Source organism: Lactuca sativa, chromosome 4 (genome assembly GCF_002870075.4).
Source record: "Lactuca sativa cultivar Salinas chromosome 4, Lsat_Salinas_v11, whole genome shotgun sequence".
NCBI classification, from domain to species: Eukaryota; Viridiplantae; Streptophyta; class Magnoliopsida; order Asterales; family Asteraceae; genus Lactuca; species Lactuca sativa.
The window spans coordinates 121,386,533-121,400,758 of record NC_056626.2 but is presented as its reverse complement, the minus strand read 5'-3'; the positions used below and the strand labels follow the sequence as shown (position 1 = coordinate 121,400,758).

At 32.5% G+C, this 14,226-nt stretch overlaps 1 protein-coding gene across 1 annotated transcript; it reads left to right on the top strand.

Annotated features, from left to right (window-relative positions):
• Positions 1-1,758: 1,758 nt before the first annotated feature.
• LOC111899628 (rac-like GTP-binding protein 5) lies at positions 1,759-5,023 on the top strand. The gene is made up of 8 exons (XM_052770426.1): positions 1,759-1,913; positions 2,018-2,278; positions 2,960-3,047; positions 3,138-3,247; positions 3,656-3,719; positions 4,225-4,289; positions 4,413-4,478; positions 4,690-5,023. Exons 2-8 carry the CDS (start codon positions 2,180-2,182, stop codon positions 4,792-4,794), a joined length of 597 nt encoding a protein of 198 aa, XP_052626386.1. The 5' UTR covers positions 1,759-1,913; positions 2,018-2,179; the 3' UTR covers positions 4,795-5,023.
• Positions 5,024-14,226: the final 9,203 nt, after the last annotated feature.

Genomic DNA, 14,226 nt, shown 5'->3' with positions numbered 1-14,226 from the left:
GAGTGGTTATACATAATCTAATGCCGCGAACATAGATGTTTGGAAAACTGCTATTCGTATTTAGACGTCAACTTTTATTTGTTAGGCTGAAGAAAGTGGTGCCGAGAGCCATCCCAACCTTCACCTTTGCTAAGCCATTGCTGATGAGAGAGAAATGACAAAAAATGCTGAGGAAAAAGAAAAACTTCGTCATATCGAATCATCTTAACCGAACCACTCCCTTTAGTCTTAGTGTCATATCCAAGCCCATGACCAACATGAGTGTTGGGACCCACAACTAGCATATAATTAAAAGATGACAAAACTGCACAAATGGTCCCTGTGGTTAGCTGAAAATTGCTACTTTGGTCCAAAAAGATTTGGACTAGCACCAGAGGTCCAAACTTTTCATTTTTTTGTGAATTTGGTCCAGTTTTCTATTAACTTTTTCATAATGACTATTTTACCCTTATTTTTTTTTTCCTTTTTCAGTTTTATTATTATTTAAATACTTTTTTTTATTAAAAGAAAATTTAAATTTTCTATTTTATTTTTATAATTTTTTATAACAAAATAAAAATCTCGCTCTCTCTCTCTCTCTCTGTTAAACAGACAAACCCACATTCTCTCTCAATCCTAATCCATGAAATCCTCCTGATTCCAATAACCAGTACCTAAATCCTCCCACAAACCTTCGTTCAATTCTTGACTCTGCTTGATCACGTCTTCCACCGGATCGATTATCAACTCGGTTTCAGGCCTTGGAATCAGAATACCTTCTTCGACACTTAGAACCAAATCCTCCGATGGTCACATCCTGTAATATACTGAAACAATTTTCTCTTTTCAATCATTTGCTTCCATAAAGAGTAAAGATCACCCAAATAAGCTCTTAATTACCATCGAGCCACAATAGTACACACAAATCCAGATATACATACAAATAAAGGGTTCATAAATCAAACAATGGTGCAAAGTTATGGTTCAAATAAATAAAACAATAGTTCAACATATTCACGGTGAGGGGCATAATGGTAACCTGATGAAGCTTCTTAAAGATTTGAGTATCGATATCTCCAATTTGAACTTCAAATTGATCTTCGTGACTCACTTCGAACAGAGAAAGAAGCTTTCTACTCTGCAATCCAAGGTTTGTGTGTAGAGGTGGACGTCGATCTGAGTTGATCTGCCGGTAAGAGGAAAAGGGGAGAAGCCGATCGGTGGGCAGATGGTAGATCAGATGGAGATATGACAGGGATAACCGATTTGGCTGGATCGGTGTCGAACACTTACTGTGTCCATTGACTACGTTTTCGACTCTTCAAATTCAAACAAACTTAACCCTAAAATCGATTACATTTGAAGGAAGAAGAACGAAGATCAGGAATCTATGGGTTGGATGGATTGACCGTAATATCGTTCTAGGGCACATCGACTTTCATATCTGAGAAATACCTTTTCGATTTGGAATGGATTATAAAGAGAGAGAGAGATCTCATTTTTATTTTTTTTATTTTTTTTTTAAATTTGAAAATCAGAAATACAATTAATAAAAAAGAGAAAATAAAATTAACAGGGGCAAATCCGTCATTTTGAAAAAATTCAGAACAAATTAGACTAAACAAGCAACAAAATGAAAACTTTGGACATACGGTGAAAGTTCAAACTTTTTTAGACTCAATTTTAAGCAAACCCACAAAGACCATTTGTGCAGTTTAGTCTTAAAAGATTTGCCGTTAAAAACACCGAATTATGTTAATCATTAATTTCAGCTGTTAAAAAGGTGGCCCTCGATAACTTGGAATTAAAGGGATTTGAAAAGGATTGAAATCAAGCGTTTGTAGTTTTATAGCTGTCCCAACCCAACAAAGTTCCTCCCGCAATTCTTTTTTCCTTTTCCTTGCCCTTCTCATTCTCTCTTCACAGAGACAGAGGTGCTTCCCATTTATCATCCTCACAAGAACACACACACACTGACACACACACGCACATCTGGAGACTCTGTTAAATGCGTGCTAATTTGGATTCTTTTGTGCAGTTTATGTGTAAAATCATTCTAGGGTTTTCATTTTCGAGGGAAGATTTGAAGCCCTTTGATTTGAAATCTTGAGGAGAAAGAAGCTAATCAAAGCAAAAGGGAAATCGTTGGATTCGGTCGTCGGAGGTCAAATCCGAGCTCCGGTCGCCGGAAGAAACAAGAATGAGCGCCTCTCGGTTCATAAAGTGTGTGACAGTCGGCGACGGAGCTGTTGGAAAGACTTGTATGCTCATTTCTTACACCAGCAACACGTTCCCCACTGTAAAGTCAATTCAACTCAACTCTCTTTCAAATTTATTCATTAAATTTCTTTCAATCTACTACTATATTTATTCTTTCATCTCATTCCGGTTTAATTTTTCCTCTTACATTCATCCATCTAATTGATTTAATCCGAAACCAAATTGAGTTTTTCTGTAAAAAACAGTCCCCAGTTTGATTTTCTCAAATCTATATCTCGTTCTTGTTCTAATTCGTAGGGTTCTTTGCCTGTTCTTTGTAGTTTTTCTTTTCTCCCCCAAATTCAAATCGTATATTTCTCTTCCTTTAAAAATTAAAAAGAATGTGGATATTATCTTTTTCCATCTCCGTAATTTCAGCTTTAATTTTTCTTTCTACCTGTTTCTCCGATTATTATAACCATAAAACATGAGTTTTTAACGTATTCATCTGATTTTCTTGAATTCTAAAGTTTGTATTCTCATCTCCCATTTATGAAATAAAAAAAATACTGCCTTGTTTTCTTTTTGGTGAAGCATAGAAAAGAAAAAAATGTGGGATTTGAGTAAAAATGTGTTTCTCATGAGCATATTTTTCTTCATAAAGAAACAACACACAAAACACAATCCCCTCATTCTCATAATCCCATTAATAACGTGAATAATAATTTCTCACCTGAAACTTATTCGATTCTTATTATTATTATTTTTTTAATGTATACAGGATTATGTGCCAACGGTTTTTGACAATTTTAGTGCAAATGTTGTGGTTGATGGGAGCACTGTTAATCTCGGATTGTGGGATACTGCAGGTTAGTTTTTTTTTTTTTTTTTCATAAAAATTGGAATTATTAATTTTGTTTTTAATTATTTGTTTAAGAAAATGTTATTGGTTGGAATAGGTCAAGAAGATTACAATAGATTGAGACCTTTGAGTTATCGTGGAGCTGATGTCTTTATACTTGCGTTTTCTCTCATTAGCAAGGCTAGCTATGAAAACGTTTCTAAAAAGGTTATTTTGGTCTTTTTCACTAACACATCCATCTTCTATAATTGTTTATCTTTTTTTTCAATCAAGTGTTGTTTGTTTGGATAAAGTGCTATTTGGATAAATGATGTCTAAAAGATATTTGAGAAAACGACAACGAGGGCAAATTTGTAAAAAGTTAGGACTTATATTACATATATCAATGAGCTAAAGAGATTATTTATGTTTATTAGTTTCTCCTTAAATTCCAAAAAGAGAGAGATGCATAATGCATTTGATGATATAAGTTCTTATTTCACATATTTAAGGGTGGCTTTTGTCATATGTGTGTGGCAATGGGGAAAATTACCAAAAAGACCCTTAATACAAATTAAAAATAACATGAAGTTCATTTTTTATTTAAACTAATTTTCATTTGTTTTCATTGTTCAGTGGATTCCTGAATTGAGGCATTATGCACCTGGAGTTCCAATAATCCTTGTTGGAACAAAGCTAGGTTAGATTCTTCTATTCTATTTTTACACTAAATTAATTGCATTTATGATATTTATTTATCTACAATTTATTTTTTTTAATCCATGTTTATATATGAAATCTTGTGTTACACGCAAAAAAAAACAGCAATATACTTTTGTTGATTTGTTAATTATAGCATCCTACTTTCATTTCTTCATTTTTATAGTATTGTTTTTTAAAAAAACCTACCAAGTTATAGCAATATCATCTTCATTGCTATAAAGGGGTAGATTTTTCAAAGTATAAAAGAAAATTGAAACCACATTTTTTTAGTAAGATTTTTTTTTTTTTAAAAGTAAATGAAATAATCGAAAGAAACAGAAGTAGGATGCTATTCCTGTTTGAAACAACAATGAACTACCACATGTGACATTTTTCATTTATATTTTAAAGTTCTACCAAAGTTTTCGAATCTTTTTCTTTTTTTGATTTTATTCATCTATACAAAATAAATACAAATATTATTTTTAATTTGTTTCTTGTAGATCTTCGTGATGATAAACAGTTTTTTACTGATCATCCTGGTGCAGTTCCAATTACAACAGCTCAGGTATATATATATATATATATATATATATATATATATATATATATATATATATATATATATATATATAATTTTTCGACTTAACTACTTTCTATAGTGATTAAGTCATTATCCTTATATTAACAGGGAGAAGAGTTGAAGAAGCTAATTGGTGCTCCTTCTTACATAGAGTGTAGCTCAAAAACACAGCAGGTGACATTTCATTAAAAAAAAACATTAATAATCGACTTAATGGAGAATATATATATATATATATATATATATATATATATATATATATATATATATATATATATATATATATATATATATATATATATATAATAACAGATTAAAAGTTATTTTTTTGTTGCTACAAATTGAATATGGTTTTTAATTTTTAATTTTTTTTTTTTAATTACAGAATGTGAAGGCTGTTTTCGATGCGGCTATTAAAGTGGTTCTGCAGCCACCAAAACCAAAGAAGAAAAAGAAGGCAAAGGGTCAAAAGGGGTGCTCCATATTATGAATGAGTTTGCAATTGCAAATGAAAGAGAGAAGTCAAGTCAACCATGTGGTGCTAATTACCTTTCTACCCTTTTTCTTAAAGTACCTTGCTGATAAATTGCTCACTTTTGCTTTCTGTCTTAAGAAAAACAAAAATATGTTGTGTTGTGCCAAATATCAAGTAGATTGGACTTTCGATATCATATGTATATTGTTTAACACCAAATAGTTGAGTGAGGCTATTTTGGGTATTTGTAGTTTGCTTTATTTTGGATGAAATTAATCATCGTATGGTTCTTGTAACCCTAATTATTTGGTACCATTAAAAAAAAAAAAAACGTTCTTCTTCTATTTCTTTTCACTTTTTAGATTTTGGATTTTTTAAGAGCAATTTTCATATACTTTAAGTATATTGAAGTTATTAATCCTTTATTTTTGAAAATTATAAGGATTGAATATTTATCTAAACTGTAGACCCGGAATGAAAGTGTAATACAGTAATAGTAAGCAAATATAGTTTATAATTGGAATATATGGTAATTATTTTGGATTATTATTATTATAAGGTATGTCAAAAACACCGGTTTTTACGGCTTTTAACTTCTCCATTCTTCAGTCTCGAGGGTGTTTTATTAAGTTTATTTATTTATTTTTTTTTTGACTTATTACTGATCTACGTAGATATAACCAAAAATAATTTTCGTGCAGTGAAAATTTAAAATTTTTTTTGAAAACTTCTTCCTTTCTTTCACTATATTTAGGAATTTATGATTGTACATTTGTACCCCTTAACCTAATATTTTTTCGTCCCAAAATTATTGTCCACAGATAAAAAAAAATAAACATATAGATTAAAAAAACATTCATTACCATTAAATTTATATAATAAAATATCAGTTTTGTCCTTACTTTGTATTTAATATTCTATTAAATGCTTAGTTGAAATTAAATTTATATAATAAAATATCAGTTTTGTCCTTACTTTGTATTTAATATTCTATTAAATGCTTAGTTGAAATTGATTTTCATTTTTTCCTGCTTTCCATTGAAATCGAGATTATATGTGTTTGTTGAAATTGAAATCTGGCATGAAGCTATGTTCTGTCTTTCCAAATGACAATATGATCCCTTTATGTTTGCTTTCAGTGTGAGTATCTTTTGTTGATGTTACATTTTGTGAAGTTTGCAACTCAGTCACAACTCCCTTTCCATTTTTGCCCTTCGTTTTGTCTACTTTTATCAAAAAGGAACATACACATTGTTTTGAATGATGTTTTTAAGATGCTTACATGATATCTTGAATGTAATTTAGGTTATGGACACATACATCAATAAGAAAATCTTGCCCTTTTTGGTAATTTTACAAATTTAAGCAATTTTTTTTGCTAAACACTAACGCCTAGTTTCAGAGTTTTAACAAAGAAAAGAAAAAATAAAGGAAAAGAAAGTAAGCTAATAAGCTATACATTAAAAAGTTAAAAACATTTATAAATAACCTTAGCCAAACACCCGATAATCTATAATACTTCTCACTTGTTATTTCTAGTTGCTACTTAATAATTTGATTTCTGGTCGCTACTTCTCATTTTTAATTTCTGATTTATTGCGACTTTCTTGCTTTTGATTTTTGATTCCAAAAGCTGTTGAAGCTATCCACTTTTAATTTCTAATTTCAAGGGCTTTTGTGTTCTTTCATTTATATAAGACAAAACATATCCAATAAAGTTAATATTTGCTTAGGTGTTTAATTTTTAATCATCAAAATTAAACAACACTAAGTTAGCATTTAAATCTGTTATAGGTTTAGAGAATTAACAAAATTTACATCTTATCCAACATCATAGCTAGAACTTTTTCATCATCCTCTCAAGTCTACAATTAAAATATTTTTCCAAGCTAAAGACTATAAAATAAAAAGAATATATATGTTCATTGTGTTGTGGTTTATGTGGTGTGTGTTTGCCCTTTTAAAAAAACTTATGATCGGGTTTCTCAGGTAATACCTAAAAACACATTCACATAATCTGCTTCCTTACCTCAATTATTTTCACCATGTAAGCATCTTCTCCTGAATCTGCTTCCAACTACAAAGATTTTACATAAAGATAACATAATGATATGTTGTTTTCCTAGCCAAAGTTAACCACAATCAAATATCTCCAAACAATAACAAAAGCTTTCACTGCTCAATTACATATCCAAATGTTAAGATTCTTACGTGTGGAAGATGATGTCATTGAACATGGAAAGCTCTTGTTATTGTTTAGATGTGTTTGATTGTGATTAACTTTGGCTAGAAAAACAAAATATTATTGATTTATCTTATCTAAAATCTTTGCAGGTGGAAGCAAATTCAATTCAACAGATATTGCTTATATGATGAAAATAATTGAGATAACGGAGGTTTCTACATTCATGGTCATTTAAGAGAGTACAACTTACCTAGTGAATAAGGTGAAAACTAGCTATCATTTTTTTTTTTACATTTAAGTTTATCAATAACTTGTTTTTTGTAGAAGAACTCATGAATTTCAAAATGGAAGTGGGGGATATTATTGGTATGAAACATGATGTTATAACAATGCTAGAAGAACTCAAGATTGAGAAGAAGTTAGAAGGTGCAAAACCAATTTTTATTACTTGACAAACTTGCTTGTAAGTTTTTTTTATACTCTTTAACTTGAAAAACAATTTTTATCGCAGACGTAGAAGGATGATGAAAAAGTTCGAGCTAAGATACCTGATAAGATATATGCAATAGTGGCCAAACATGGGGGAGTGCTTCCCTAGAGAAGATCTAGGAGGTTGTTAGTAAATTTTTTTGTAACAACGTAATTTTCAAAACAAAAATTTCATTTTGTCACAACCATTTTCACATAAAATATTTTCAAAAATATCCAACAATAGTTATCAAAACATATCGTATCCCAAGATCACAAAAATCAAATCCTCTCTCTAGTGTGTACGAGTCACGCCGGCGCCTTCCCACGGTCCTCGCTAGTACCTGAAACACATAACACAACAACTGTAAGCATAAATGCTTAATGAGTTCCCCAAAATACCACTTACAAACATACGCCTTTTCAGGCCATACTTCACACTAGGGCTGGCAAAATTGTACCATGGAAAACCAACCAACATGTTACCAACCGAACCAAGAAACTTGGTAGCTAATATATTTGGTAGCCAACATGTTTGGTTGGTAGTACCGTACCAATTGATCAATGTTGGTACGGTAGTGGTGCAAAAGTTGGAACACCATGGTAATACCATAACAACCAATTCATTTGATATATATATATATATATATATATATATATATATATATATATCAACTGTTAATTGTATTTAGTGTTTACAGTTTCAATAACATTATATTAGTAATTTGGTCGTATTAGTCAATAGTTATTACTACGTTAAAGCACAATATTAAAACGTTACTTCAGTAGAATTCTTTTGTAAACTAAAAGAACTACATAAATAATTTTTATATTACACATCAAAATCCCGATGTATTTGCTTGTTTTTAAATCTTATAATAGAATATTAAAAGAAGTTGGTATATACCATTACCAATTTGTACCAACCAAACTTGTTGGTAGCCAAATAAATTGGTACCAAGTATACTTGGTACGGTACCGGTAGCAATTTTTTATATAAATTGTAGTTGGTATGGTACACGGTTTAGAGAAAAATGAATTGGTACCGTACCAATTCCACCCCTACTTCACACGACCTTCCGGTCCATGTGTCTTAGGGGACTTCCGTCCCAACTCGGTAAACCTTCCGGTCCTACCCGTGTTGACCTTCCGGTCCATATCACAATGCCTTCCGGCCCATATCAAACATAGCATATATATCACATACATAGCGCATACGAAACAGACAACTCATAGCATGTAACACATATATCTCATAGCACACCAGACCTTCCGGTCACACATAGGTACCTTTCCAGGTACAGTATAGTGAGAAGACTCACCTCGTATGATGTCTAGAATCTTACGTGCTCGATATCTCTGAATCTCGAAACGACGACCTAGCCCCGCCTAATCACAACAAATAATCATTCTAATTATTAACGGCTTCCACGGCTATGCTACACCCTTTTCCACTATCCCACAGAAGGGTAAAAGACCATTTCACCCCTCACTGACTCGAAAGTCCATATGTTGACCAAAACCCTAAAAGTCAACAAAAGTCAACAGCAAGCAGTACGCGGGGCGTACCAGCTCTTGTATGTGGGGAGTACCCTTGCATTCCAGAAACGGGGGACGCGACCCACTACGCGGCGTGTACTGGGATTACGCCCATCGTACATCCCAGTTTCTTACTTCCTCATTCTAATGTCTTAAACGATTAAGACATAACCCCATATTCCAGATCTGGCCATTTTAATACCTCTTAATCCATAAAGTCGAAACCTTTAAGCCTTTGCATGGCTATAAAGGTTCCCAACACCTTCTAACACCTTTCCTTTCTCCTCCAAAAGTCTAGATCTTATGCATGGCTCAACATTCACATCCAAGATTGCATTTTTATGAACATACAACTCATATAGTCCTGGAATATGATAGATCTAGGCCAATGGAGACTATTTACTCATAAAGTCTCCACCTTGGGACCAAAAACCCTAGAAATTGGTCCAAGAAGCACACCACACAAACTACAAAGGCAAGATCTGAACTTTTTACCTCAGGAAGAAGCTCCAACCTTTGTAGTCCTCAGATCTACACTTGTCCACCCACTTCTAGCTTCTACAATGGTCTCCTCTTCTCTTTCACCACCTTGGAATGACACTTGAAGCTTAGAACACTCACTCCCAAGCTAAAATGAAGGAAATACTCTCTTAGGGTTTCTTTCTGAAAGATGGTGGCTGAGGGACAAGACCATCTCATTCCTTTTATAGCCCTCAAGTAATATTAGGGTTTTGAGTGTGGGCCGCTTACGCCCGGCGTAACCTTAGGTACGCCCAGTGTACCCGGATGGAACCGCGTAAAAAATAAGCACGCGAGTACGCGTAGCGTACTCCTTGTACGCCCAGCGTACTCACAAACTTGGCTCTTAACATAAAGGGACCTAATATGACAACCTGGAAAAGATGAAGGGTTAAATGGTTGAACCTGAATTTCGGAATGTTACATCTTTGTTAATAAAAGATATTATTAAATGATCCCTCTCATCCAAATAATTGTCTATGAAAGCTCTAAAAGTTGAACACATTGGACAAGATGAAAATGGTTTCTTACAACTTTTTTCATTGGGGTGGTTTTTGCGTAACCAAACAGTAAGAATGCATTAAAAAATATCATTCCCCAAATGTTGACTTGAAAGACATCACGGTCTAACTAGGGAAGTTTTCTTGTTTATTCGAAACATATTGTTTTAAAAATGGATTATCTGAATCAATAACTTTTTCTTACAACTTAGGAATGTTTTTTTTGGTAAAAAATTTTGTAAACTTTATTTATTATTATTATTATTATTATTATTATTATTATTATTTTTACAAAAGATATGTTAAACATAAAAAACAAGTAGATTTAAGATTATTTGTAAAATTATTTTTAATAAACCATGTATCAAATCAGTCCAATCAAACACTTTAATATTACTTATTTAGATTATATGAAAATTTATTTTACCTTTTAAAATCAATTATCCAAATTATATCAAATCATATTATTACTATTTTTTTATTATTGTTATTGTTATAATTTATCTTTGTTTTTATGATTTAAAAATCTTTAATTTTTTTTTTGACATTTTATATAAATATATTATTTAATGTTTTTTTCGACCATTTTCTTCGTTTACATTATATAACGGTTTTTTGACGTGTTGTTCAAATAAATAAATTAAACTAAAAACATAGATAACTATCACTAATCCTATATAATTATTTAATATTATTATTTTTATATTATGTTTGTTCTTATCATTTGATTTACGTTCCTGTTCACTTGTTTATGCAATTTTAAGATGTTTTATGGTTATTTGTTAGCCGAAAGATCTTAAAAGTAAAACCCTTATCTAATAACACAAAAGAAGTTTTATGGTTATTAGTTACCTCACACTAGTTTGATTTTTGTCAATAATTTTATTTAGATTATTTAAAGAAAATGATTTTATTTCTTAATATGTTATATTTATTGCATAAATAATTCAAATTTTCTTATAATTATTTATAAAAAATATTGAAATAAAACCTACCATTTTTTTAAAATGAATCATGCTAGTTATTATTTAAAGATTCATGCTAGTTATTATATCAATCACATGTGATTAATAAGCAGCATTCAAATGATTTACTACTCATTACCTGTTTTACCAAACAGTTTTCTTCAAACGATTTTCATAAACGTTTTATATGTTTAAAACTCCTTATTAAACTGTTCATTATACACTGTATGTTTCATTTCAAACTCATTTACAATTGTGTTTCAAACAAATGTTTCTTTATACTTAAGCTGTTTTATCAAACAAACACTTTCAACCCGTTTTATAGGCTGACATCAAGTCGACCTTTTCTTTGATAGTAATCATGTTCAAAGGTGTTACAAAACTTATTTTATGTTTTTATATTGTCAATTGCATGCCTATGTATGTATAGTTATATAAGAAATGTTTAAAGGACTTATGAAGGCTAGCTGCTTTATTTCCTTTTTCCCGTTGGGATGTGGTCTGGTAAGGTACCGGGTATCCGTCCGAAGGTCGTTTAAATATTAGTTATGTATCATGTGTACATATATAGTCATAAAGGTTCTTCCAGTCAGTTCAATACCCTTGGGTAGCAAGGGTATACTTCCATGTTCATACGTACCAGTTATATTACTAGTAAGCTACCATATGGGTAGTTTAGGAAGATACTAATACGTTTACTAGAATGCGGAATCATACCACGAGTCAGTTCATTCATGAGTATATACATGCTAGATAGAGAGAGAACACACATTACAGCTAGTACACACAATACATTACTATACATGCTAGATAGAGAGAGAACACACGTTACAGCTAGCACACGCAGAACATTACAGTACACTACTATACTATTACATGATTAAGTTTAGATGATTACGTTTACATGATTACGTTTAGATGATTACGCTTACATGAGTACGTTTACATAGATACGTTTACATGAGTGCGTTTACATATACGATAATAGGACAGACATCACTAGGTGCTATAGCATGGAACGATTTCAGGATCTAACTATACCAATGAATCACAACGCATTGTGATAGTTATATTGGGTATACATGATCATAGTAATGTGGATGTTCACGGCTTGCAAACATGCAGGGGTCGTGTATGGGTCCCAAAATCTCTTTGACAGGGGAGCGTCTAGCCTGGGATCTAGCCATCACATTATGCCTTATCCCTCAAATAAGGCAATATTAGTACAAAAGTACTAATACGTACAAATACTTACAGTTCATATACATACAAATACTTACATTTCATATACGTACAAATACTTACATACAAATTAAGACACTAAAATACTTATGATCTCACCAGCTTTAAAGCTGATACTCTCTTTAAAAATAACTTGTATCCTTAGGTCAACAGTAGATAGGTACCGATGCAAGGTTTAGAGAAGATGGTGCTCGTTCAAGACTCATCTTTCATTTTTGATTTATACTTTAGTGTTTACCATAATTTGATAGAACACACTTGTATTAAAATTATATTATTAATGCAATGGATGATGTTGTTGCTTGTTTACTACTTTTCATTGTTGTGATGCTGTACATGACGTCGTTCGCCCCAGAACGTTTCCGCCGTTCATGGTTTTAGGGTGTGACAGATTGGTATCAGAGCATTGTTTATAGTGAAGTAAGTATATCAACCCATAAATGATATATAGACTATAAATACAATGAGATTAAAATACTCTGACCAAGAGTTTATACTTTAAATAATAAAATATTTAATTAAGTATACGTGCCTGCATTCATACTAAAATCAGTGTTACTAGGACAGTACAAAAGAATTACGATTGTTGGGCAACATAGGTGGACTTAGAGACATATAGTCAAAACTGGGAAGATATAGCCTGATCAACTATATTATCCGAGGGTTGACTAGCATGTGCCTAAGTGTAGTTGTGAGGTTGCAACAAGTCTAAAATCTTACCAACAATACAACAATGAGAACAACAGAACATAAACCTAAAATACTATAGGGGTATCTGGTGTTACTATAGGTACTTTATACTTGAGAACTAAAAAGGATCTTCATTACTAAGTTGATAGTTGCTAAGTGGATACACTAAAGTTATATGTAACTAGGATGTTATAGACTTAGAATCTGTGAAAATTTTGTTTTACCCTTATTCTTTGTGAATTTGGAGTTAAGGTCACTTATTCGAAGGCCTATCCTGTTTCGATTACATATAACTGGTATGCACTTCACAAATAGTGATGTAACTAATGAAGATTTTCTAAATAATTATCTAGATAGTTCGTCTAATAATTATTTTCTTACCCCAATTCTCGCGTAGATAACATGGCTGGACTCCATCCCCACGGCAACCAGTACCTTCCGAACGAAGTCATTGCTGGATGGTTTGGAGAAGAACCAGAGAATGATCATCCTATCCCTTTGAGTGATCACCATGATGAAGACCTTTCGAACGGTGCTAACTACGAACCCGAGGTTGAGAACCTACCCCAGGCAGCTCCCTTTCCAAATCATAACCCTTGTCCGGCTTTTCATGGCCTGACGCCTCTGTGGGTGGAATGCTTGGAAACATGGAGCCAAGGACAAGATCAGCCCATGCCATTTAATGGTGACCGAAGCTTTTATGACCTGAGCAATGGGGGCTTAGCAGACAGAATCTTGCCAATCTTGGTCCGCAGAGTAATTCGAAATGAGATTCAAGGCAGGACAGCCCTACATCAGATCACAGAAGTTATCGCTGACACGAGAATGCATACCCTTCGCACCATTCGGCTGGAAGATGCTCGTGAGAGATCTGATACAGATCATGAAACCCTGCTGCAAGCACTGGCTAAATCACGAGCCGAAGTCATAGAACTCCGAGTACGCCTGAGGGTGTACGAAAGACACCTACTTGATGTGGAACGCCAACTAGCTGAACTGAGAGTTCACCAGAGGGATGACCGTTGCCAGTAGTAGATGCCTTACTTTATTTTTCCTTGTTTAAAGGAATCGTTTTTTCGTCTATGCCCGATGTGGCATTTTCTATGAAACTACCTTGTACTGTAAGTACCTTTGGTTAGGTCTTTATGCTGTCAAGGACTATCTTCTCTGGATATGATGTAAGACCTTTTACAAGGTCATTTTCCCGAACTTTTGCGTCATGAATATCAAAGATATTGACAGTCGGCTAACTTCTGTGTTATTCTTTATTAAAATACTCTCATCATACTTTCATTGAAGTATATCTGAAACATGCTTTAGTCAAGACATTGGACTATAG

Bases quoted from the DNA above. Each gene is read 5' to 3' on its own strand.
- LOC111899628 (XM_052770426.1), top strand. From the start codon at position 2,180: ATGAGCGCCTCTCGGTTCATAAAGTGTGTGACAGTCGGCGACGGAGCT. The intron at 3,720-4,224 runs GTTAGATTCTTC...TGTTTCTTGTAG, and splicing joins CCTTGTTGGAACAAAGCTAG to ATCTTCGTGATGATAAACAG. The intron at 4,479-4,689 runs GTGACATTTCAT...TTTTAATTACAG, and splicing joins GTAGCTCAAAAACACAGCAG to AATGTGAAGGCTGTTTTCGA.